This window comes from Acomys minous, assembly GCF_964271855.1.
Source record: "Acomys minous genome assembly, chromosome: 1".
In the NCBI taxonomy this organism is placed as follows: Eukaryota; Metazoa; Chordata; class Mammalia; order Rodentia; family Muridae; genus Acomys; species Acomys minous.
The window spans coordinates 20,956,910-20,984,233 of NC_140483.1; the positions used below are offsets into that span (position 1 = coordinate 20,956,910).

The 27,324-nt window shown below is 41.3% G+C and overlaps 1 protein-coding gene and 1 long non-coding RNA gene across 3 annotated transcripts in view; one reads left to right on the forward strand and one right to left on the reverse strand.

Annotated features, from left to right (window-relative positions):
- LOC311597270 overlaps positions 1-27,324 on the reverse strand; it is a 42,033-nt gene that overhangs the window by 11,063 nt on the left and 3,646 nt on the right. The gene's annotated exons all lie outside the window — the stretch shown is intronic.
- LOC311593227 (large ribosomal subunit protein P1-like) lies at positions 1,145-1,625 on the forward strand. The gene has a single exon (XM_084774422.1). The coding sequence runs from the start codon at positions 1,216-1,218 to the stop codon at positions 1,576-1,578; it is 363 nt and encodes a 120-aa protein (XP_084630548.1). The 5' UTR covers positions 1,145-1,215; the 3' UTR covers positions 1,579-1,625.

Sequence of the window (27,324 nt, forward strand, 5' to 3'; positions counted from 1 at the left end):
GTATCTTTGCACTCTAAAACATATGCAACTGTTCTTTGACAATTAAAATAAGACAAACATGGATGTTAGAAAATTGCCAAGAAGAAATAAAATGGCTTATCTTAAGAATATCATAATAAGTTAATTCAGAATCCAAATAAAATAACACTAGAGAATTTAAACTCTATCTCACCTATGAGTTTTTTAAAATATATTTTATTAATTTATTCATATTACATCTCAATTATTATCCCATCTCTTCTATCCTACCATTCCTCCCTCCCTCCCATTTTCCCTTTACTCTCCTCCCCTATGACTGTGACTGAGGGGGACCTCCTCCCCCTGTATATGATCCTAGGGTATCAAGTCTCTTCTTGGTCACCTATGAGTTTTGTCTATGAAAAAAACAGAAATAAAATATGATATAACCAAACTACACATAAAAAATCAAGACTCATTTCTAAGTATGACCGGAACAAACAAAAGCAAATGGGTCTGCAGAACCTATACACTTGGTTTGGCCAACATTTGCTGAGGTCACTCATAGGACTGAACATCAAGCTTTGTTAGAGAGATGCCTACTCTACAGCTATGAGCTTACAAGGCTTCCCCCCCCCCCCCAGTGTGGCTGGCGTCCATGACACATCAGCAATAAGACATGACAACTCAGCATTTATGGCAGCAATTCCCTAGTAGAGTGAGAAGCTTAACTTCAAGCTTTGCAGTGAAAGCTAAACAACTCAGCAAGCTTTGGCAAGACAAGGCATGTAAGCATTCACAGTAGGAGTGAGGCCAGCTGTCCACTGACGTGACTGAGGGGTAGCTGTCCATGCCATGCAACCGGATTGATTGCCTGAGTAATTCCCATGGGTTTCTGCAATAAGTCAGAATTTGTTCTAGGTAGCCAGCTACAGTGAGTTATGTTGGACAAGGTAAAATGATTAGCATTTACCTGTCAAAGGCTTTCCTCAGAAAATTGGAGAAATCTATCAATGTAATGTATACCACCTTGATTGACTTAGAGAGCAACATCAAAACATCATTCAAAGGAATCATTTTAAAATCATCTGTTTAAAATGTCTTAGAGTTTAAAAATTCATGTTTGTCTATTCTTATTAAATTAAAAATAAAAGTTTCAACTAAAACTCTATTAAAAAAAGCCAAGGTGCTCAGTTCTTCCGAGGAAGCTAAGGCCGCGTTGGGGTGAGGCCCTCACTTCATCCAGCGACTAGCACCATGCCGGCAGTGCACAACATGGCCTCCGTCTCCGAGCTCGCCTGCATCTACTCTGCCCTCATTCTTCACGACAACGAAGTGACGGTCACGGAGGATAAGATCAATGCCCTCATTAAAGCAGCCGGTGTCAACGTTGAACCTTTCTGGCCTGGCCTGTTCGCAAAGGCCCTGGCCAATGTTAACATTGGGAGCCTCATCTGCAATGTAGGGGCTGGTGGGCCAGCTCCAGCAGCCGGAGCTGCACCAGCTGGAGGCCCTGCGCCAGCCGCCGCCGCTGCCCCAGCTGAGGAGAAGAAAGTGGAAGCAAAGAAGGAAGAATCTGAGGAGTCTGATGATGACATGGGCCTTGGTCTTTTTGACTAAACCTCTTGTTAACCTGCTCAATAAAAAGCTGAACCTGAAAAAAAAAATTGAGGGCTTGGAGATGGTTCTGTGAGAACAATTGCTAGGCAAGCATAAGGATCTGAGTTTGAATCCTTATCACCCATGTACAATATTGGGCATGGCCCTGCATGTATGAATCCTTGAAGATCTCTGGCCAGCATCCCTTGAGAAAACTAGCCAGCCTTGTGTCCAGTTAGAGACCCTGACTACTCAAGGGAATAAAGCAGAGAGAGAGAGAGAGAGAGAGAGAGAGAGAGAGAGAGAGAGAGAGAGAGAGAGAGAACACCCAACATCTTTCTCTGGCCTTGAAATGTACATGGGCGCGCACACACACACACACACACACACACACACACACACACACACACACCACTCCACTCCACTCCACACCACACCATACACAATGAAATTTTAGAACTACCCCTTTGGAGGAACAAGATGTTTGTTATGTAGATTGCGCAATTCAGTATAGTAAGACAAGAAATAAATGATCCAATGATCAGAAAAAGAGTAGAAGTGTACAAGTTCTGCATATGATTGCCTAAACTAAAATCCTAGACATATACACATACACCTTTTAGAATTAGTTGGAGTTTAATATCTTTGTTGATATAAAATAACCATAAAACAGACTTAAAATATTATTTTCCCCTAGAAGTAACCCGTTAGAATATATTACAATTAATATGCTAGCCATAGTATTTCTAAAACCTAGAGAGCACCTAGAAAGAGGCCAAACCGAAAAAGGGAAACATTTTTACTTAAACCACAAGACAGTAAAGGACATAGAAATGAGTACATGGAGATGTAACCACATCCACTGGATGCCTTAGTATCATGATGGTGCTACTGCTCCCCAAGTTGATGCCTATGTGGCATTAAAGATGCTCATAACCAATAGTCCAACAGTCTTGCCTCTATCAACATAACCTCTAAAAAATCCCGTCAATGACATATACAAAAAAATTCTTTGCAGCATTGTTTGTTTTCCAGGGGGTAAATATTTAAGGAATCCCAAGCTTCCCATCTGAGAAGTGCTTTTTTTATATGAAGGAATTGTTTACCTCAGCTAAAAGGCATAAGGAGGATATGTACACATCCTGTTCAGCCACAAATCAAGTGGCTGGATGCAAATTAGGTCATCCCTCATTTCAATATGTAAATTGAAGCTTTGCATAAATTAAGAGTAGTGTCAATATAACATAGGGGTTGTATTCATTCGTATGTCATCTTCCCCAGCAGGTTAATGGTGAACCGATAAAGACCACATTTTCTTGCAAGCAAAGAAAACTCTTTGTAAAGTGTGAAGACCTTAATGAAGGTGCTAAGAATTCTGTCTCACCACTGTTAGTACATGCAGGAGATGTTTTATAGCTGCTTCAAACATTGCTATGCAGTCCACAGTATTAAACTATATTGTGATGCTGCAAGCGCTGATGAAGACACTGCCAAGAATTTCTGTGTTAACACAAAATTTTATCGATGACTGGAGAAGCTACGCTCACAATGAGATTTTAAGTTTCCATGATCCCAGCCCCTGTTAAAAATGATAGCCCTCAAAGAAAATCATCTCAAAGGTCATGGGGCCCCTGCAATGAGGGCCATAAAATCAGGACTAATTGTGAGGCTAGTGGACATGTCTGAGAAGCCTTTGCTGTGCTAATAATGTCATTAGATTGTTACTGTTCATGTTGGTCCTCTGGTGTGTTACTGCATAGGTTTTGAATGGTCTGCCTCTAATTATCTATGGGCCTAATTATCTCACAATCCCTGTTATTTTTAGTGCACAAATCATGCAGAACATGAAGATTTTTTTTCAGGAATGCATATGTTACACTATAGCAAAAGAAATGTGTTGTTTTTTTTTTTTTTTTAAGACAGAGCTCAAAAACAATCTTGAAGATAAAAAGCAAGTTCTCAAAATGCTGGTAAAATAGTATTTCATACTTTTAAAATTCAAAACAATATTATATAGTATAAGCAACTATATTTATCTGTTGTGTTTTTTAAGTATTAAAAACAATGAATAATTCATCTCCAACACCCATAACATCAGTCTTCTAAGAAGAAAAATATCAGACAAATCCAAAGTGAACAGTTTTCTATGAAATAGCCAACGAGGACTTCTCAATATCGTCAAGGTCATGAACAACAAGGAAAGATTGAGACGCTGTCACAGACCAAAGGAGACTAAAAAGACACAATGACTAACTGTGCTGTAGTGTCCTGGGTTGAATCCTTAAATAGGAGAGGAACATTGGTACAAAACCTGTAGAGATCCAAGGGGAGACTGAAGTTAGTTACTAGTAAGCCGTCAGTGCTGTTTTGTAGCTTTAACAAATGCACCATGACCACATGAGATGTTAATACTGTATGAAGCGCATACGGGAACTCTCTGTATTGGGTTTTCAACATTTCTATAAATCTATAAATGTATTCCAAAAATATTAATAAAAGATGTTATACCCCCCTATGTAAGAAATGCAGTGGAATTTCATTATCATGCTTATATGTTGGACAGCAGATAAAACTTTCTTTGAGTTATGTGTGTTGTTTTTAAATACACCTATTATTATGCTATAAATTTCCAACTTTTGAAAAGACTATTTTTCAAAATAAAAAAATTTAAGTAGTAATATTTTAAAAATAGTGTTAGAAAACTGTAAGTTCATATGACTGCTCAGATACTTGAGGGGAAAAATATGAATGTTGGAGTTTGCCAGGCTTTCCAGAATACTTTTCTCCTTGTCTTTTAAGTTTTGAACCAGTAAGAAAAAGCAGAACCATGGAGTTGAAAGTACTGACTTTAAAGCTGAAAGAGGCTGGCTTGGTGAAAATGGCTTAGCACTGATCCCTACATACAGACAGATTTAATCAACCACCCCAGGTCATGCTGCTGCACCAGTCAGGTGCCCTGTCACAGGTACGGAGTATTCACTTTCAAGGTCATCATCATGTGGCCAAGAGCAGACCCAAACGTATGATCAGCAGGCTAGAGCAAGATTCTCAACACACACACACACACACACACACACACACACACACACACACACACTAAACAAAGAGAGAATGAGAGAAGGGGATGCTGAAACCATGATGTGCAGCACTTGCTGTTTTCTACACTGTAAATATTTCCACTGAAGCACATTTTAAGGTACCAATCTTGTACCAGAGTTAAGAAGAGGTGGCCACCCTGAAAGGAAGAACTCTTGTAGCAAGGCATGGCCAGGAACGTATCTTTCACTCAGACTTCTTCCATAAAGGAATAGGATGTAAGTATTTCCCCTAAAACAGCTCTATTTTTTGTTCTTTTGAACTATCATTTCTGATCAATAATCCTAGAATCATCCAAGATATGGCAGTACAATTTGGAAAATAAATCCTCCAACAACAGATATGATGATGATGATGATCTAGCTACACCTGTCACCCCACCCATCACCCAGGCTGATTCCGTAGATCTGGCTGGCTAGGCCAGCATCTTCTTCCTTCCTCGTTGCTCCTAGTGCATTTCCCCTACACAAGGTGAGCTACTCTCAGTCAAAAAAGATGTACTTCTCCAATAGAAAGGACCATTCTTCACTCAGGGGTCTATGAGAAGCTTAAATCCCCTATTAGATCCTCCAAACAAGCTTTCAATGTCTATAAATCCTCCATTGTCATGGACCATCTCAGTCGGGTATAGGTCCTCGGGGTCGGGAGTTCTCAAAGCGTCAGTGGGCAAGAGATACATGAGTGACACTCAGACTCAAACCTCCCTGAGTTTGTCTCTGTTTGTCACTTTCCTATCTCTTACCCACCGACGCTTCGAGAACTCCCAACCCCGAGGACCTATACCCAACTGAGAAGGTCCACGGCATTCCATGAATGTTAGAAGTCAATGCAGATCTTGTCCCAATAGATCAATCAACTATAAGACTATGCCACAACTAAATCTGAAATTCATTCTCTATTATAGTCTCAATCCAAATCCACCTGATGTAGCCCCATCAAAGTTCTGCACTGAAATCAAACAATATCAACAGCCAATGTTGACAACATATAGATGCCCCAACTCTAAATACTAAATCTCTTCATTATTGAATTTCTAAAATGAGATTGAAGTCCAAACATTGAATTCCTTTGTAAGTAAAATCCAAATGAACTAAAGTTTAAAGTCAGATGTCCTTGCCCTTGTAAGGAAAAATAAAAAGGACTCTAAATCCATCCCCCTTCACTTCCTATTTTACATGTCTCAACCAGGGAGTTGTTGAAGTGGTAAAGACAGGCCACTTCAGCATCTGAAGCTTGGCCTCGTCCACAAAGGGAGGTGTGGCCCCTTCAAATCTAATGGGGTTGACCAAGCCCTGCCTTTTAAGAGTTCCAAGAATTTAATGGAACACATAAGATTGTCACTTCATTCATTCTGCACCTACAAAACTACAGAGAGCAAACCAGTGCCACAGCAACTAAATGAAATCTTTCACACAAAGTCATTTCTCCAAAACTCAGGCCTCCATGTTGCCACAGGCAATAACAGAAATGCCATAGTGTCGGAGAGACTAATAGCAGCTGAGGAAAATCTTGGGTTTGTCTTTGCAAGATGCTAGGGAATTGGTATTAGCCGCCCTAGGTTTATAATCTCATCCTGGACAAATCTCTTGAGAGATTAATGTAATCTCCTAAGGCATTAAGCCCACGCATTTATCCTGTGCGAGGAGAATCTGCCCAGGCATCCTTTGTGAACAACACGAGGGATATTGTCACCTGCCAAATGGTTTAGAAATCTGCCATGTTGCCACTTGTCACCATCTCCCTTTCTTACCTGATGTGTCTTTCTTCTCCTTTCTGCATAATCAAAAGCTCGTGATCTCCATCTGTCTCTTTGAGCCTTTGTTTCTGACACCCCTGAGGTCTCTCATCTAGTGACACAGTCTAGGTGGTACATTTATAGCATGGCTGATTGGTTCTGGACCCAGAGGCTGCTGCTGCAGCCCTCTACTGAAAAATTGTTCAGGCCAGGGAAACATGCCTGGGAAATGTCCCTTTCAGACTCTCACGATTGTTTCATCTTGATAATCACCCTAAGCAGATTTCTGAATTGAATCTGCTGTTGATCCATCTTCAGCTTAGCCCTGTGTGGCCAAATACATCAGCTGAGAAATCACCTCATCAGCTTCCAAATGATTCAGGTCACCTTTGAGCAACATTGCCTTCTGCCGCGTCGTTGTCTTAACGTAACTGACAAAGCCAGGACCTGCTTCAGAAAGGATGATTCGGTTTAAATCAAAATAAACAAATGAAATGCCTTTACTATTCATACGTGGCATCAATAGTCAAGCTCCTAGCAGAATATCCACTTGGCACAAAAATTCTAGCACCACTATTGTTCATTAATAGAGTCAGTTCCGATACAGCACTTGCTCCTGAAACTAGGATAATACAGAAACTACATCCTCGCTCCTCTTTGCCACTTAGGATACAGTCTGCCACCAACCACCAGCAGTTACCACAGAGTACACAACAAAGAGAAACCCAACACATTGTAGGAATTAATACCTGATATTTCTTCCTCTTGTCCCAACTGCGAACTTCATCTTAGAAAGATGTATGGTGGTGTCATTTGTCATCTTCTTGTGTCTTTGGTTTGCTTTGCTTTAGTGGTACTCAGGCCCTGGGGTGTTGTTTGTTCTAGGCTCAAGCACTCTACCACCGAGATACACCCCAAGTCTCTGTTTCCCCCTCACACTGATGCACTTGTCTTATGTCCGTCATTCAGTCTTACAACTTTATACCAAAGAGGGTTTTTTAAAAGATAAAAATCCAGTCTTTGGTGTGTTGTGACTTAGTTTATTCATAATTTTTATAATATGATACCTAGTTATTTTGAAGCCGCATAAATTTTGAGTGGTATGCCCTAAATCATACTTTTCCCATAATGCCTTTCATGTTTTGCATGCTTTTGAAGAAATGGAGATTATCTCATGACAAGTGATGCTATGTAGAAAATTTGGCATTGAGACGTTTTCATAGAAAGATTTCAAATCCAATATGATCATTTATATGAGATTTTCTATCTCTTATGGCACTTTTCATTTTCCACATTATACAATATATTTTTATCATATCCACCCCCCACTTCTCCCCTCCAACTCCACCTTAACTTCCTCCAAAAATGTTCCTCTTTTAACTTTATGTCATCTGTATAAACACACTCATACACACATATGTACACACACTCATGCATAGATACACATACATAGATATAGATACGACACTGAGTCCAATTAATACTACCAGTATTCTCATGTATACACATGAGTTTGAGGTGTGGGGCCATTCACTGCAATATAGTTAACCTATCAGTGGCCACACACATCCCAAAAATTATTATCCATCCCCTAGAAATTATCAACAGCCAATAGTCCCTTAGATAAAGATGGGGTCTCATTAACCCCTTCCCGATCCATACTGGCAATTTGATTGGATGAGCCTTATGCAGGCCTTACGCAGGCAACCACAGCTTCTGCAGGTTTATGAATGCAAAAATCATTTCATGTCCAGAAGACAACATTGCACATCTCTATTATCAATCCTCTGGCTTCTATAATATTTCTGTCTCCCCCTTATACAATTTTATGATCCTTTTGGGGGTGATATATCTGTCCTATTTGGTTCTGAACACTCATGGTCACTTGTTTAACATTTTGACAAGTTATAAGTCTCTGGCTTAACCACTGCCCACTGCAACAAAAAGTTTCTCTAACCCAGATTAAGAGCAGCACAGAACTCTGCATATAGAACTATTGAGAAGGAAGTGTGACAACATGACCATATAGCAAAACAACAGCATGACCTAACCCAGGGCCTGTGACCCCCACCAGCCATGGGCCTTTGACCAAGTCTGTGTTACCAGGCAAGAAGTCCCTCCTAAGAAGCAGGCCTCATATTCAATCAGAAAGTAGCTGGTTATCCCTTACCAGCCACGCCACTGCTGCACCAGAGGGCACATCTTATCTTGGATGTTAATATTGTACCATGCAGGGCCCAATACCGCTGATATCTTTTCTCCCCAGCAGCCTGCATAGTGAGTGCCCTGTTCTAAAAAAAACGTAAGCTAGATTCTGACATAGAAACTGATCCCTGAAAGGCTCCTAAAATTCTATAACAAGCAGCTCTTTGTCTAAAACCTGCTAACTTGAGTAACAGAATTGCAGAGTGCCATGAGAGAGAGAGACTTTCAGTTAATATTTTCTCAACACAATATAGCATAAATCTGAAATAATGTTGCATATGAAGAATTTGAACCAAGAATCAAAACAGTTCTCCCAAACTTTCAGCCCTTCTCAAACTGAAGGACCTTCAACCCAAAGAAATAGAAGAATAACCCACAAAATGCAGAGTAGGCCAGATTACCATTTCTGCACTTAACCATGGCCATGGTAGAGAGATAGCTTTGAGGTTAAGAGCACTGGCTGCTCTTCCAAAGGTACTGAGTTCAATTCCCAGCAACCACATAGTGGATCACAACCATCTATAATGAGATCTTCTGGCATGCAGGTGTGCATGCAGGCAAAATGATGTATACATAATAAAGAAATAAATCTTTTTTTTAAAAGGTGTGAAATAGCAACTTAGCTTCCAGAATTCATCATAGGATAGAGCATAGAGCTGTTAACAGAGGAAAGGGGCTGGTGAGACTTAGAAAACACACACATTGGAATCAGGATGAGATCTTACAGGAATAAGATCTGGAGCTGTCTTCTCTAAAATACTCACTAGCAAATAGGCCTGAAAGTGTCCTCACTTTGCAACCCTCGGCCTATTTTATACCAGGACCAAAGGGTGCAGAAGCTCCTGCATAGGAGCTTAGTCCTCATAGACTGCACTCAGGCTCTCTCATCGTCAAAGACCTATTCAGTCCCTGGATTCTTCACTTCATTAACTGCTGGGTGAAAGAATTTCATCAGCACCACTCCACTTATTTCCTGTCCTTTTTCTGAGTGAGTTCATAAGCTTTTTCACACCCAGATTAATTTTTATTTCTACGTTGTACTTTTTTTTTTTTTAAAGGACTTTAATGAACTAGACATAAGGAAACAAAAATAACTAACATGACACCTTAGGTGAAGTTTGAGAGTGCCTTCCAAGAAAGGGGTGTCCATGTGTCCTTCCCTAAATGTCTATGTGTTTGTCCTGAACATCATCATCTCTAGTTAGAAAGAGCATCTTACTATCTTCTCTGTTGGCTATGACTAATATAGATGGTCCAGCTATTCTAATGTCCAGGAGATTCATGAAACATGCTGATAAATATCAGATAGCATCACACACACACACACACACACACACACACACACACACACACGACATGCATAACATACTTATGTTGGGTTTGCTGAGTGTGAAGTACAGAGCAACTCGACTACTTGTTTCTGTGAAAGTCCTCAATGCATTTAAGGTCTACGTTCCCTTCTGCTTTGACTTCCTACTCTATCATAGTGGATAAGCTTAAGAACTGCAATTACCCAGATCTTTGGAACCTAACGAGAAAGATAAGGACCCACTTCTCCCTGGGGCCCTGAGCCAGTGCTAAGTAAGCACTGTTAAAACCTGCAAAAAATAACTATTAATGCTAATGATACATTCTTTAAGTTCTTGCTAGGAGCACTCCTTCTAATGTTTCTTTTCCTATTTAAAAAAAAAAAAGCACAGACATTGAAGGATGGACAACTGGACTTGCTATTTAGCATCTGTTGGACAATTCTCTTGATTCCCTGGCTGCCTTGAGCAAAAGGCCTTTATGCCAGCGTCGGCCATTTTGAACTCTGTGGATGCCTTGAGAAAATGATGCAAAGATTACAGCTGTTTTTTCCCTGGCTCCTGAAAGCACCATCAGCTGGGGTTGTTTGAAATCATTTGCTCCAGGCTTTTTGCTATTACATCTTCTAAATGACCTTGCAGTTGCTTCCCCCATGGGCCGGGAAGATGCATTTCCCTTGGCGGCTTAGAAGAGAGATTGCTGGGACTTGCTTAGCTAAGGAAGTAAGCCTGTGATTGGCACACAACACAAACTACAGTGGCTGGGACTGGTCCTGAGGAGCAATGCTGTAAATGGCTATGACTGGTCTAAAACAAAAGGCTGTGACTGCTCCAAGCATTCCTCTTTTAAGTCTGCTTAGGTTTGCTTGTTCGGTTGGCTAGGAAATTCTCATATGCCACCACCCCGCCCCGCCCCCTCACTTTGCAACACCAGATCCAGTTAAAAAAAACAAAAACAAAAAAACTTCTCTCTTCTTGTGGGCTGAGCTAGCAACTTGGAAAACAGAGAAAGCAGAGTCGTGATGGTGTCAATGAAGCAGAGCACCCAGAGGGACCTAGGAATGCAGCAAAATGGCCGGCTACCTCAAAACGGAACACCTCAACACCTGGGGAGCGTCCAGAGTAGGAAGAGGAAGGGTAGTTTTAAAAAAAGGAGATACAAGAAGAGAAAGAAGGGCTGGAGCTGAAGGATCAAAGGCTGTAGGAGCCTTCAGGGTCTGGTCAGGGGAAGAGAGGCGTTATCGAGGCTGACCAGTCCTTAGAGCTAATGGAGTCAGAGCCGCGGCCAAGAGCTGTGACACAGGCTGACGTCAAGTGCCGAAGGAGTCCCCTACCTAAGCCAGGCGGGAAACTACACCACCAGCCGTACTCAAGGGCTGAAGAATGCGACCCCACCCAAGGCCCCTAGCTGCCTGCTGCCACCACTGGCTACTGTGAAACGCCAAGGGAAAAGGAAAGCCGCCGGAGACCTGCCCTCAAAGCGTGTTCCCCGGCCCACCCACTATTTCCACCCAGGCATCTCCCTGCCTCTAACCAAGCAAGTCCGAGCAGGTGGCCCATATAGCAAGAGGACTCATTCGCAGCTGAAGGGTAGGTAACACTAAGGCTAGACATTGATTTGGGATCAGTCAACCGGCAACACTCACGAACTTCCAAGGTGACCTCTATCTAGAGCCTCGCGTTCCACGGGGCTTCTAAGCACATACTTGCTCGTGAGCCATTTCAGAAGCTGTTTCTCCTTGCCTCTTATTTCAGAATCGTCCTCTCTCCTTTCTACATGAGAAAAGCATACTCCTGTGTTACTTTCAGACGGCAGCGTTTAGAAAATACAGCTTCCTCTTCAAATGGGTAAAATGCAATCGTAATGTCTAGTGAGTTCCCACAATGACTTCTTACAGTAATCCATGATTTTTTATTTTCCTTTTTTAAGATAGGATCCCACCACAGACCCCAAGATAACCTTGAATTTGTGATCCTCCTGCTTTGGCGCCCCAGTGCTGGGATTACAGATTTGCACCACCTCACACAGTTCTTTTGTTTGTTTATTTGTTTTTGATTTTTGGTTTTGTTTTGTTTTGTTTTGTTTCTGAGCCAGGTCACCCTGGCTGTCCTGACCTCACTCTGTAGACCAGGCTGGCCTCGAACTCACAGCGATCTGCCTGCCTCTGCCTCCCAAGTGCTGGGATTAAAGGCCTGCGCCACCACACCCAGCCTCATCCAGTTCTTAATAATAATACATGATTCTGAGTTCTGTACGCCAGACATTTTAAAAAGGAATACCATGTTTTTTATGGCACTTCTTTTATAAAATCAAGAACATGGTTTATATATTATCTGATTTTTATAATTTCCTATAGAAAGTAGTAATCATCTTCATCTACATCATTTGAATTTGGACATTGTTGATTTTAGTCATCTATATCACAAGTTTCTTCCCATGAATTACTTTTTAGTGGTTTTTGTAATTGTCTTTGGAAGTACAAATTTAAGTAGTAAGATATGCCCCTTGAATACATAAAATTAATTATTCATCAACAAAATTCTTATGTTTACTTAGTTGTAATGAAAATTTTTGCGGTACAAATGTTTCCAATATCTGAATAATTTAATACTATTTAATATAGGTAGTAAAATTTCACATTTTGAAATATAATTTTTAACTTGAATGTTTTGATGCGGTGAATTACACTCATATATTTAATATATATGAGCATAACTGCATATACATATATGCATATATCCTATTGCCAGTTCTAGATTCTGAACTTATTTGGAAACAAAGTTTGTGCAGATGTATCTAAGATGCAACTGTACTATGGCATGGTGGCCCCAAGTCAGCCATCTATCTTTGTAGAAGACAGGTATGCAAACCCTATGTGATAACACCTGAGGCCACAAAGGCACTGATTAGAGTGATGTCACTTCAAGCTATCAAATGCCAAAGACTGCCAGCAAGCCACCAAAGGCTAGGGTGAGGCAAGGGAAGATTCTCCTACAGGTTCGAAAGGGGCACAGCACTGTAGAAACCTTGACTTCAGAACGCAGTGCCCAGGCCGACCATGTCCGTTGGCACAAGCAGCTGGTTTTCAACACTCAGTTTCTCAACCTCATCAAATAATTCAGCTGTGTTTTGTACAAATTGTATATCAGTTGCAAGGTTAGTGTCACTTTCGAGTAAAAGGAGTGAACTGTGTGTGGCATTTGCACCATTTTTCACATTCGCCAGCCTGCGTCTGAGGGTCCAATGCAGATCAATGATGCTGAAGGAAGTCCACAGGAGAATTCCTTCAGACAAAGTAAGGCCGCAGTCTCAGGGGAAGGTGAGTTTACATCGAGCCAAGCATTGATAAAAAAAAAATAATGAAAGTTTTTTTTTTTAATCAACGCTCCAAGGTCTACCAAAGTAGAATTTGGAAGAAAAAAAGAAAACCGTCAGTGCAAAACATGAGTCTTACAGAGAGCTCGCTTTCCTTTCCACTAGCAACCGTTCTGTTCCACTTCGCGCTCTTCACAAAACACAATCAAACAATAACATGGGAAGAACCTCTCATGCAGTGTGTAGTGATTTATTTACAGAACATTTAGACTCTAAAATTAAATCAATTAATTCCTTTTGAGGAAAACTAAGAGCACTAGTAAAATTATCAGTAAGCTTAGCGTTTAAACTCAATTATCAGGATTGACTGGAGAGCCTCATAACAATTAGTATGACTAGTTTCAAATTTTTCTGACAAAAATAGAAATCGTTATACAAATATTAAAGTGTTTTACCTGGTGCACTGTTGATAGGTAAACAAATAAAAACCTTACCTGCCAAGTCTTCATGGCAATTAAGTGTTCTCCCAGGCCTAACAGTATTTTAATTAATATGGTGAATAAAATAACCAAGATAATAATGATGATAATAATAGCAAATAGTTCAGTGGTGTTTAATAAGTGCTAATTCTAGGTGCAGTCTCTTAGTAAACCAATTAATCATTATTGTCCAATAACAAATATCCAATCACTAAATAGCATTCCCCACTCTTTGCAGAGGAGGAAAGGGAGGTACTGAGAGACTGTTGACCAGCAGCTTATAGAAAAACTTATGCCAGATGAGGATGCATTATAGTTAGAAAGGTCCACAGATATTGGTCATCATTTCCAGCTAATAAGTTATATCCACGTGGGCAAAAAAAGAAAATGCATACAAAAATACATGGACGGTGTTATTTCTTTGGTTTGGAAGGACTGTTTTAATTATCATTGATCTATCTTGTATTAGGTACAAGATACAGTTCTCTACAGTTAAAATTGTTGCCAGAACAACTTCACTGGCAAGCAACCTAGACAGTCACGCAGAGAGCCCTGTTCTTAGAAAACTATGTTTTTTTAATAAAAGAAGCCCCATGTTTTCATTTTGCTATGAATTTCAAAAGTTATGTAATCAGTCTTGATTGTTACAATGACTGTACCCAAATGAAGGGTTTTGTTTTGTTTTGTTTTGTTTGTTTCATGACCTCTTCATTTTTACTGCCTGCTGATATGACATATTTGTTTTTATTTCTTTTTTAATATTTTATTAATTTATTCATATTACATCTCAATTGTTAGCCCATCCCTTGTATTCTCCCTCCCTCCCACTTCCCCCCTACTCACCTCCCCTATGTCTGTGACTGAGGGGGACCTCCTCCCTCTGTATATGCTCATAGAGTATTGAGTCTCTTCTTGGTGACCTGTTATCCTTCCTCTGAGTGCCACCAGGCCTCCCCATCAAGGGGACATGGTCAAAAGTGGGGCACCAGAGTTTGTATGAAAGTCAGACCTCCCTCTCCACTCAGCGGTGGCGAATGTCCTGTCCATTGGCCAAATGAAATCTTATTTCTTATCCATACTTTCAAACTCATGCTGGAGGAAATGATTTTATTAATATATGAATTTTTGTTGAAAAATGTAGTATTTGACTTGCAGGGCATGTTGGATGTTGTCATTTAAACTGTAGCTATTGTAAAAATCAGGGGCTTAAACTGGCATCTTTTTACACCGACATGTAAGGAAATGGAATCATTTAATCCTCAGATAGCTGCTTGCATCCAGAAATGAGATGGTTGTCATGGGGATGCACAATAGCATGTTTATTTAGATTGAATGTGAAGTCAGAGTCAGACTTTTTCTGACAAAAATAAAAAATAAAAAAGTTGATTTGGCTGACTGGGTTGACAATGAATAGTGCCTTTGCTCATTACAAGATAAACATATGCCTTCACTTGCCCAGGGCAGTTGTCCTGGCATAATTAGTAGCCCATTATCATTAAGTTATGTCGTGGATGGCTTCCATACATTGAGTTTAAATAGCTAGAGGATTTTAACTTCAACCTAAGTGTGCATAATAAAGGTGTGTTACCAAAAATCTCATTATTAAGAAAAGTGATTTGAAGGTTCCTAATCATTCCTAAGTATATCAGGCCAAACAAGTACCTCTTAACAGACAATCAATCACAAAACACAGGGTTAGGTCTTATTTTAAAAGATTTATTTATTTTACATTTGAGTACCCTGTCTGCATGTACACCTGCAGGCTAGAAGAGGGCATCAGATCACATCATAGATGGCTCTGAGCCACCATGTGGTTGCTGGGAATTGAACTCAGGACTTCCGGAAGAGCAGACAATGAGCGCTCTTAAGCACTGAGCCATCTCTCCAGCCCCTGAGTGGGTCTTAACAAAATATTTTTGCATAACTCAAAAAAAGTTAAAGCTATTTGTTTTCACCAAATAAAAGAAGAGCCGAGTCAGCTTGAAGAATGTTATTTATAACACCTATGATGGAGAATTTGTGATAAGAGGCAAATAACTTGAAAAGAATCAAGCAAATGTGTTTGTATAAAACTTTTTCTGTCTGGGAATATAACTCAGTGGTGCAGTGCTTTTAAGAAAAAAAAATTTTTTTGTCTGATCCTTTCTATTTATTTTCATGAATACAGTTTCTCAGAAACTACATTTTAAAAGAGAAGCAATGGAAAAGGAACTGATACTGGTTCCAACTTATTCTTGCCCTGAGGAATATTCATTTACGGACATACAGACTAACTGAGAAAGAGTGGAACCAGCCAGTGAAAATGTGAGGGAAAGGATATTTGTATAATCTTAAAGTATTAACTCCAAAGAGATGATGAGGAGTCGTATAGTGGAGAAGCTTGACCGCTCTCCCATCTGTTAAGTGACCAAAGACAGTGCCACGAATTTGATACATTTGGGGGAAGAGAAGAACAGAAGGGGACAGATCATGAGTTCATCTTCTTGTATGGACTAACTCTGCTCCTCAGAACGACTTCTGTCCCTCTGTCCCCTTAGCTCTACCCTCTCTGTGTGTTCTATCACCATGTGACACCCTCTACCATGTTACCATGCAGGACAAACGCATCCACCAAATGCAGCTCTTTCAAGGCGGAACTTCTCAGCTTTCAGAACTGTGTGCAAAATAAATAAATAAGTATTTATTTATTCATTTGTGTTATAAATGACCCAGTCTGTGGTATTCTGTTAAAACCTGTTAGTAATTCTTTTAATGATGAGAGCTAGTGTATTTTAAAAGGGAACAAGCCAATCTTCTTCCCTTAATATTCTTTTATCTTGCTCTGTTTTTCTTCTTTTGTTCTTTGCAACAAAATCTCTCTATGTAGCCCTAAATGGCCTGGAATGCCATGTAGAGCAAGCTGGCCTCAAACTCACAGAGGCCCCTCCTCCCTCTGCCTCCTGAGTGCTGGGATTAAAAGTGTGCATGACCACACCCTTGATTCCTAATTGCTGCTCTCACTTCCCAGCACACTCATCCCATTCTATATACAGAGTTATATAATTGCATCTTATGTTGACTTTTCATTGTCTGCATCTCCCACGGGAATGTGAGCGCCATGGGAGAGCAGGGCTTTTATTTTCTTAGCTGATTTAATCTCAAATTTTTATAACAGTATATAGGCGTGTAAATATTCATTGACTAAATTAGAGATAGCCAATTCTGGGCAGAAGACGGTATATGTTTGAAATAATGTTTTGCAGGGATTTTTTTTTAATTTCCCAAAATAAAACAGTGGATTACAAAAGTGAAGACCAGGACTTTTATGTTTGGCAATGTAAGACTAAAACTGTAAAATATAAAATATTTAGAAATTCTAGGGGAAAATGTGAAAATATACTTTTAAGTGCATGGCTAAAGTACAAAAAGGAAAAAGAAAATCCCTAAGAGATCAGATAAAAGAGAGTGGGAAAGCTGAGGAGAAAGGTAGTAAGTGCATGTGGCTCTCCTACCTGGCAAAGTCTAGGCAGCAAGGCCTTGTGCAGATAGCAAAAAATCCAGTTCCTACACACACATACACACAGAGAGAGACAGAGACAAAGAGGGAGTGAGGGAGAGAGAGACAGAGACAGAGACATAGAGAGAGGGGGAAGGGAGGGAAGGAGGGAGAGAGAGAGAGAGAGAGAGAGAGAGAGAGAGAGAGAGAGAGCCTCACATCCTCACTAAAAGTTATAGAAACAAAAAAGTGTGTCATACATTTTCTTAAATTTAGCTTGGTTGGTAAAAATTAGTCAAAGCCAAAAACTAGAGGTCTCAAGAAATAGTAGTTGAGGGAAAACTTTGCAAAGGAAGGGAGCAAACAGAGTGTGTTGGCCGAGTGCTGTGAGGAGTCCAACAACGCAACCTATCACAGAAGAACTGGGTTTTATACACCTCATCATAAAATTTAATCCCTCCCTCCCAATTACTTGGGGTAAATGGGATAAATCTCTATCCCTAAAGATCAATGGATGCCAAAAATTAAACAACTTCTCATAAAAAAATAAAATAGAAAAATGCCAATAACTTGACAAGGAATATCAAAAGAGCACCCGGTCGACTGGAAATTCTCCCACTAGCCAAAGCTAAGTAGCAAAAATAGTATTGAATCATAATCCAAAGTGTAAATATCCATGGTCCATATCAGTATAAATACATAGCTGAGTAACTAAATGGGAGGAAAGATAAAAATTTTTTGCACAATATTCCAAATGACTTCCAAGCATAGTAACCCTCAAGAAGAGGGTGTTTGTAAGGACGGGGGCTTCCATGCAAAGAATGTGCAAGTGTGGAGAAATGGGGAGGGCAGAATAACCTGAGCAGAGAAGCATGAGAAAGACTCCCTTGCCCAGTGATCAGGGTCAAACTCAGCAGTAACAAATCACACTGATAATCTACACCCTTTATGTACAATGATGAAGCGGTGTTTTAACTCAAAGATTTTCCCATGAAAAACCAAGAGAAAAACACCAGACAGACTCCAGGGGAAGAGCATCTGGTGATAGCTCTAACCCATGCTCCCAAATGTCAAGGTCAACAAAAGAAAGCAAGGTCAGAGAAACAGCCAACGGGAGCCTAAGGAGACTCAAGGACTAAATATATTAAGGCAGCTTAGTGCCATAATATGATCCGACCACAGTGAAAATTTATTTAGGGAAAACTAAGAAAATTTGATAAACTAAGTCTTTGATGGTGTATCAATTTGTTATCAGCTCATCAATTATGACAGATTTACCACAATACAATAAAATGTTTATAGTAGGGGAAATTATCAGTAGGAGTGATGGAGCCAGCATAGGAAGCTCTCTGTAATATCTACTCAATATCTCTTAAAATGTAAATTGAAAATGTGCAGAGAGTGAGAGACTTTGAAGTGTCAGTCCTAAATGGGATGTCTTCATCAAACCCCTCCCTCAGGGCTCAGGGATTTATGTAAAAGAGTATGTGGAGAGACTGTAAGAGCTGAGGTGATGGATGAGGAAACAGACAAAAAGGTACTGATGCACATATGAACTCACAGAGACTGTGGCCGCACACATGAAGAACTGCACAGGTTCCAGCCAGGCAGGGTCCCACCACTGAGAGGGAAAGCAGATGCAGGCTCCCACCCCTAACCAAGAAGCTACCTGCAATTGATATCCATTGGCAAAGGAAAAGTCAGTTTTCTCCAATGGAGTCTCACTGGGTGCATGACCAGACTCTAGGACAGCCCCATGCCCAGGAGTGGTTGGCTGACACAAAACAAACTCGATGCTATTTTTCTAGAGTTTTTGTCTCAGTTTGCTTTGTTTGGGCATTTTGGGTTTTGGTGGTGGTGGTGGTGGCAGTGGTGGTGGTGGTTGGTTGGTTTGGGGGGGTTGTCTTATTTTACTTTTGCTTGTTTTTATCTCCACATTTTTGTTTTGGGAGAAGGTTGTGTATTGGTGGGTTTTGGGGAGGTTTTGGTTATTTGTTTGCATGTTTGTTTGTTTGCTTCAAGAAAGAGAAAAATGGCATGAGTGTGTAGGAAGCTGAGGATGATCTGGGAAGACTTAGTGGAGGAGAAAAATGATCAAAATATATTGTTTAAAATTTTTGTAATATTATATAGAATTTATCATAAAATTATGATATAACAACATATCAATCTTAGTAAAAAGTATCTATCAGTATTTGCCATTGTTAAAGTAAAATAAATGTCTACCTTTAAACCTAAGAATAATTTACATGAATTATAGTAGTGCCCCCTTGCCCAGAGGCTGATAAGGTCAAAATAGAAGCCTGAAACCAAAGAGAGAGCCAAGCCCAATATTGGGTCTCTATTTCCTATGTGTACACATCTCATTAAGTCAAGCATTTTATGACTTTCTCTGGTATGCCTCAATTGTCAACATCATTTTGAGACAATTACTAAATAAAATAAGGGTTAGTTGAATGTAAACACTGTGCTATCCTGATGGTCTAGCTGATGATGTGGCTAACTACTAACAAGCACGCACAGGTTGGATACACTCCACAAAGGGATGGTGCAGATTTGGGAGAGAGTGGAATAGGATGCAGTGAGATTCCATCACATTTCTCAGAACGGCATCCAATTTAAAACTTCTGAATTGTTTATTTCTCGAATTTTCCATTTAATACTTTCAAAGTGCAGTTGCCAATAGCAACAAAACCCGGAAAGTTAAACCACAGATAAGAGACTTCTGTACAGCATGTTACAGTCACAAAGAGCGTGTTAAGCAATATGATGGGAATTCACAGTCAGTAGGAAAATGACCTGATTTCCTCAACAAACTTGCAAGGAAAAGGTGGCAAATGGAAGTAAACTGAAATACTGACATGTAGAAGCTCATCAAACATAAAGGTTTTCTACAAGAAGAACATTATGATGGGCAGATCTGGGCCCAGGGGTCTTGCTCAAACTATGGCAGCAACCAAGGACAATACGTGCAGTAAACATTGAACCCCGACCCAGATCTAGCCAATGGTCAGGACATTCTCCACAGATGAGTGAAGAGAGGGGATTGACTTTCACATGAATTCTGGTGCCCCATATTTGACCATGTCCATTGATGGAGAGGCCTGGTGGCACTCAGGGGAAGGATAGCAGGCTACCAAGAAGAGACTTGATACCCTATGATCATACACAAGGAAGGAGGCTCCCCTCAGTTACAGTCATAGGGGAGGGGAGTAAGGGGAAAATGGGAGGGAGGGAGGAATGGGAGGATAGAAAGGATGGGATAACAATTGAGCTGTAATATGAATGAATGAGTGAATGAATGAATGAATGAGTGAATAAATAAATAAAGTAAAGGTTTTGTCTGGATCCTGGCTCTAAAAAGCAATCTTCCTTGGCTCCTTGTGTATTCTGGGTTCATCTGCTTGTATTTTTTAAAAAGTACTGTCTGCACCCAATTCCATACCTCAGGGTCTTTTCTGAAGAAATTCAAGCAAGGATACCCACCATTTAGTCATCAGTTATATAAACTACAGTGCAGTCACATAGCAGCACTCTACATAATAAGCGCCATCTGTCTACACTGATACAGAAAGATCTCAAGAAATTTCATAAAGTATAATTCTCCAAAGACACTACCGACCTAGGAAGCTGGCTATCAAGGGGAAAGAAAGCCTTACCTCATAGGATGTCCTAAGTGTCGTGCTGTGCATGCTCCACACCACTATGTCTTATGTCAAGCTACCCATGGCTTAAAACAGTCATAACTTCTAAGAACCATCCATTCTTAGAAGCCAATTGCTGGCTGTCTCCAGCACACCACTAGGTAGAAATGTGCTTTTCATTTTATCATTGTGTATATACCGGCTGAATTTTTTTAAGTTCTATTTTCAATAAATTTTATTTTAAAAGAAAAAGGGGAGAAGATCTGGGAATGTTCTAGAAGAACAGCTAGGATGCTCAACGCCCTGAGTTCAACTCCCAACGGAACACTACAGCGTAATTCCAGCACTCTTGCAGTAGAGGCAGAAGGACCAGAAATTTGAGGCAATCTTTAGATATGCAGCCAGTCAAGGCTAGCCTGGAGCACAAGAAACTACACGAGAATGTTGGGGCAAAAGAAAACAGTTGAACGCTTGCTAAGTTTTCCATTTCCAGTTCTCCGTTACACATAACCTTGGAAGTAAGCCCAGGCCCACATTCCCGGCCACAAAGGAAATCAGTCAGCAGAGATCAAGATGAAGGAAATGTGCCCTTGCTATTATCTTCCTTTCTAGGTTGTAATCAGAACTCCCATTGGTGAACAAAAGAAAAAAGCTAGAAAGGTCAATGTGTACGTGCAATGGAGTCTCCTACAGTTTATGAGACCAAATACCCCAGAAGGTGCGATCATAAACAGGGGAGGAAATGAAGAGCATTGGGGAGGAAGACAGAGATGTTACAATTTATATGTCTATTTTTGCGACCCTGGTCTCCTTTGAAAACTATTTCAGAGCCATTTTCTTTTAGAGCGGCTACTGCTGCTGGGAAATAAATCAGGTAATTCGCGAATCTGTTCCACCCTCCAATCGCTATTCATCAAATAGCCTGACTTCTTGATTGCAAAAAGATTCCATAGAAAGAACATTTAATTAGAATTTTTTAAACACACACACACACATTATCATCCTAGCAAGTATTTTACTGCAAGATTTGAACCGATCACTTAACCTCTCCAGGCCTCAGTTACATCTATCAAATAAGAACTTTTGAGAGCTTCTCTAGTTTAAAACAACAACAACAATAACAACCTACAGTTCTATTATTTCTGGTGGCCAAGTCCTCTGAATTAGGTTAAAAAGAAAGACAAGTGCGAGAGTCAGCGCCTCCGTGTGGACAGTCACGGCATAGCACCAAGGCCTGAGACCAGCAGGATCTCCCGTAGGCTGCACACCCTCAGTATCACGTGGCTCCTTAAGAAACATTTCATCAGGGTCCATCAGTCTAGAGCATGACGAATGACAGACCCTCCCACAGACAGTATCCATGGCCCCTGAGGCGACGTCTGTTTCCATTTTCTTTTCTTCCTTCCCAAAACTGGCTCTTTACAAAGTCCCCACAGATAAAATCCTAATCCTACTTCCGGATGGGTTCTGGCGTGTCTCTTTAAGAACTTCCTCACTGAGGCGCTTTCAGCCATCAGAAAGCAATTGTTTCTAGGCTGCAGGTACAGCTCAGTCGACACAACCATGAGGAGCTGAGTTCAAGTCCTAGCACTCTACATAAAATAAAATAAAACAGAGCCTGGCATGACAGTACATAATTATAGCCCCATTCCCTGGGGACGTAAAGATAGGAGAATCCTGGAGCTTGGTGGCCAGCTAACCTGGCCTAACAGGGAGCCTGAGACATCTATGAGAGGCCTTGTCTCAAAAAAGAGCAGGAGGAGGAGGAGGAGAAAGAGGAGGAAGAAGAGGAGGAAGAGGAGGAGGAGGTTATGATGGGTTAACAGTTCATACTGATCTTACAGAAGCCCAAGTTCAGTTTCCAGTACCCACATTGGACATCTCACAACCACCTGTAACTCCAGTTCCAGGAGATTTAAATCCTCTCCAGCCTCCAATGGCACTGTACATACATGCACACACCTTTTAAATTTTGATTTTAAGGTATATTTTATTTATTCATTTATGTATTTATTTATGCAGGTGTTTTGTCTGCATGTATATCACCTTCCTGCCTGGTGTTCGTGGAGGACAGAAAAAGGCATTGGGTGCCCTGGGCCTAGAGTTATCACTGGTCTGTAAGCCACCAATGTGGATGCTGGGAATCAAACCCAGGTCCTTTGGGAAAGGAGTTGGTGCTCTTGACCTCTAAGCCGCACTCATTTTATTGGAAAAGTGTGTAGTTCCTGAGGGATGACACATAAGGCTGACTTCTGGCCTCCCCACATATGCACACACATCAGCACACACACAGAGAGAGAAACAAACTGGGGGTGAGGGTGGGGGTGGCTTTGAAGCCACCTGAGTATAAAATGTGAGAGAAAGAAAGAGACAGACAGAGAGAGGAGGGAGAGAGAGAGAGAGAGAGAGAGAGGAGGAGGAAAGGAGAGAGGGAGGGAGGGAAAGACAGAGAGAGACAGAGAGAGGGGAAGGGAGAGGGAGGGAGAGAGAGACAGAGAGAGGGGGAGGGAGGGGGAAGGAGGGAGGGAAAGAGAGAGAGAGAGAGAGAGAGAGAGAGACGTAAAGAGAATGATATTACTGTGTATTACTGTGGTCTCTGGTGGCAAAGGAAAACCAGCTCCAGCTCACCGTGAGACAGGGGGAAAACTCAGACACAAGAAAGGCCAACAGAAGCTTCCTCCGCTTAGTGTAAAACCTCATAAGTATCAGTTGACTCTTTACAAAGCCTAAGAGGCACTCCCCTGAGGATTGTGGGGAAAATGAAACGGTGAAGGCAAGTAATTTTCTCTAAGAGCCGAGGCCTCACTCTGTCACTCAGACTGTTAGGTAGCATAAATCCCAGCAATGATCACAAAGATCTTCGTGCCACTTTTCCAAGTGTAAAAATGCCTCTTAGCGCATTACCTAATCTGATTCTCACAACAAGCTGTGAGGTATAGGTATAAAGAGGGGTTGGGAGCAGGCAGGAGCTTTTAAGGTTCAGGCCTGGGCACTACCACTCTCCAATTTGGAACTGTACTGAGTTGCTGGCATTGGGGTGTGGCGTTGTCTTTATTTTACAGATAAAGAAACTGGAGCTCCAGCGAGCTAAGTTATCCATCCCTAACACCTGAGAACAGCATGAGGCAGATAAGAAAGAACAGAGACTTGCAACAACGCTTCCTTACTACGATAACAAGGGAAGAACGTCATGTCTGGACTGCAACAGGCAGGGTAGGCAAAAATCAAGCCACAGAAGTGGAAAGAGGTCCGGAATCCATCACTGAGAAACTGACATTAGCCAGGCCAGGTGGGGCTTGCCTGTAATCCTAGCCCTTGGGGGCTGATGCAGGAGGATCATGGGTTGGATGTCCACCTGACCACATACTAAAGTCATGCTTTTTAAAAAAGCTAACATGGGTTGGTTATGAGGAAAATAATTAACTGTGGGAAAGCCAATTAAGGGAAATCCACAAAGAAAGACACCAAGGTGTTGCTATGACACACTCAAGTGACTCACCTGTAACTCCAATTCCAAGATGACCTTGAGTTAGAAGGTCTCACAAAGGGAGTCCTTTAAACACATCCTGGGGAGGTCAAATCTTGTGAGGGGAGAGTGAGGAGAGAGAGAGAGAGAGAGAGAGAGAGAGAGAGAGAGAGAGAGAGAGAGAGAGAGAGAGAGAGAGTGATTTTGAAGCTCCACCTAATTACAAAGGGCCCAGAACCCTCTAATTCATGAACCAGCCACTCTTATTAGGAGATTTCTATTCTCAAAGTCAGGATAAATGTAAGATCTGGCTATCTTGTGTGTTTTCAAACTGGGAAGCAGGCATGAGACTAAGCCACAGGACTCTGTTCCCCCTCCAGGAGACTCCCCACAAGTCTTTAACCAACAACTTCTGCTTAACTCTTATTCCCCAGAACTTCATCACATAATCAAATCTTAACTGTAAAGGAGGACAGGAATAGCACCCTCTTAGTTGTATACATCATACTATTAAATAAAATCAGAGTTTGTTTCTAGAAATAATGGAAAAGTAGATGTCGAATGAGCAAAGATCAGGTGTTGCCACAGCAATATATTTAGCCATATGAAGTTGGTAAGGTGGTCCAGGAGGTCTCAGCGAGTTCAGTGGTGTAAAATCCCTGCAATGGTGAAGGTTCTATTGGTGTGACCCTAGTACGAAAAGAGTTGCCTAAGTCAGGTGTAAAGTTAGCGGTGGGGTGGGTGGGGGTGCAATCTGTGGCAGTGCAATGGGATGAAGTGGATGATGTACAGGTGGTCCGTACTGGGCATAAGTCATCTCCGCGTCACAGACAAGTGCACATAGTTAGCATCCTGTCTGTGACATGACTGTTGTGTAGACTCATGGGTTTGGATGGTCAACACCTTTCGGCCTATACAGATGAATAATATTTATACTTACTTTGCAGTTTAAAAAAAAAAAACATCAGTTCACCTCAACTAGTCATTAAGATCAGGGAAAGGGATGAAATACATTTCTGTGCTCACTAAGTCTTGACGTGGGAGGTTTATAGGTCAACAGTCTACCTTCATTGGAGAAGATGTCACATCCGTAGGTGCAAGTGACTCCTTTGTCAGCTCCCAGCAGGCTCCACTTTGCTGTTGCCCTTCTATGGCCAACTTTCCTAGGGGTAGCAGGCTTCATACATCACACTAGGCAGGTTTATACACCCCGACCCTAAGCCACGGCAGCTAACAAATTACCACAACTCGTTGATTGCTCGCCTTATCTCACCCTGAAGGCCTCCAGAGTCCTCTTTCCTATCACCACAAACACTTCCAATTACCGCATTGGTTTATCGGGGACTATTTTCTTGGTGTTCCATTCTGCTCACCGTGACCTTGGCTGTCTGACTGATACATCTCTGAGTTGTTGCTCTATCCCTCTTCGATTTACTTATCTCTGCCTCTGTTCCTAGAGGGTGTGTTTTATGATCACACAGACTTAGCTGGTGGCCCCTATAGCAGCATCCAAGCTAGCTGTCCCTCAAGCATCTCTAGGTGGTCTCTCTGTGAGAGAGATCTCCAGACACGGAGTAGCAGACATGTTGCTTCCTCAGACTTGAGTTGCACAAAGGGAGGAAATCATAATCACTCCAAAGGACCACAGAAAAGGTCAATACACACTTGGAATGAGGCTCTGCTGATGACCCCACCCATACCACGCTAATAACAGGAAATCATGATGGGTCATGTCACTGCCAAGCACTGTCCCAGATCCTTTCTGAGACCAGTTGTACCCAAGTCCATGAAATCCTGCAGCTCAAAGGGCAGCTAGAGGTGCACTATGGAGTGTGCCACTGTAGTGCCAAGTGTGGCTTTGTGGAAAACAACTACTTTAGGAGGCCCATCTGAAACTGCTTAATTAGGGTTAGAAATGGTGTTGACAGGACAGCATCTGACTGGCCAATTGTCTGCCACAATCAACTATAGCTCCACAAATAATTTAATGCGAATTTTGTTTTTCAAAACAGAGTCTTACTGTGTAGCCCTGGCTAGCCTGGCTGTCCTCAGGCTCACAGAGACTCATCTGCCTCTGCCTCTGCCTCTGCCTCTGCCTCTGCCTCTGCCTCTGCCTCCTGCCTGCTCACTAAGAGCAATGGTCTGAAAGAACTATTACTCTAGAGCCCACCATTTCTTACTTTTCAGATACAACACTATGTTTTGGAGGGATGATAAGAAATTAATCTTGAGCTTGCTGGCCAAGAGTTACCCACAGCTGGATGCTCTCAACATACGTGCAGGACAGAGTACCAGTTTTGCTGGTATTGGATACTGAGTTTGCTGTTCCAACTGAAGATCTTGATTTGGGTCAATTAGCCTGGATGTGGGGGGAAAAAACCTTCCTTTCATAATACCCTATTGAGATAAGTTATGAGTTCATACTGATGAAATTACAACCAAAATGTAGACTCTGCAGGGAAACTGACTTCTGCTCACTTTTAGTTTAAAGAAGAAGCCTAAGAAATTATCATCCATGAATACTAAATCAAATATTCTTCATCACAGGAATAAGGCTGTTATTCTTTGAAGAGTTGAATGACCCCAATTTCAGGACACTGTAGGAACTCAATAGAACTTTTGTAATACTATATTATAATTTCTGAAAGCATAACAAACTCAACAACAGGAAAGAATTATCATTCCTTGATTATAAAAATATGTCTGTTAAAGCTTTGTTGACTTTACTACTTACAAAATTAACTTCGTGCTCAGGGATATCCTGAGAACTGTGCCAGACGCTAGATAGAGATGGGAGGACCCTTCCGACACCCTGTCGTTCACCTGACCGCTCAATAAAATTGAACCCCCATCTTGGACCAGAGATGATGCTGATGAGGCAACCCAGAGCAAGATGGGAGGTCAGGCACCTAGGAATTACAGGTGGGGCCTGAAAACGGGGAGAGTCCCTGTGGCTCAGAAGCCCACTGAGCAGGTGGGAATGGAGATTAAGTTTGTAGGTTAAGAACGCAGCCAGTTGGAGGCTGGAGAATTGGCTCAGAGGT

Bases quoted from the DNA above. Each gene is read 5' to 3' on its own strand.
- LOC311593227 (XM_084774422.1), top strand. From the start codon at position 1,216: ATGCCGGCAGTGCACAACATGGCCTCCGTCTCCGAGCTCGCCTGCATC.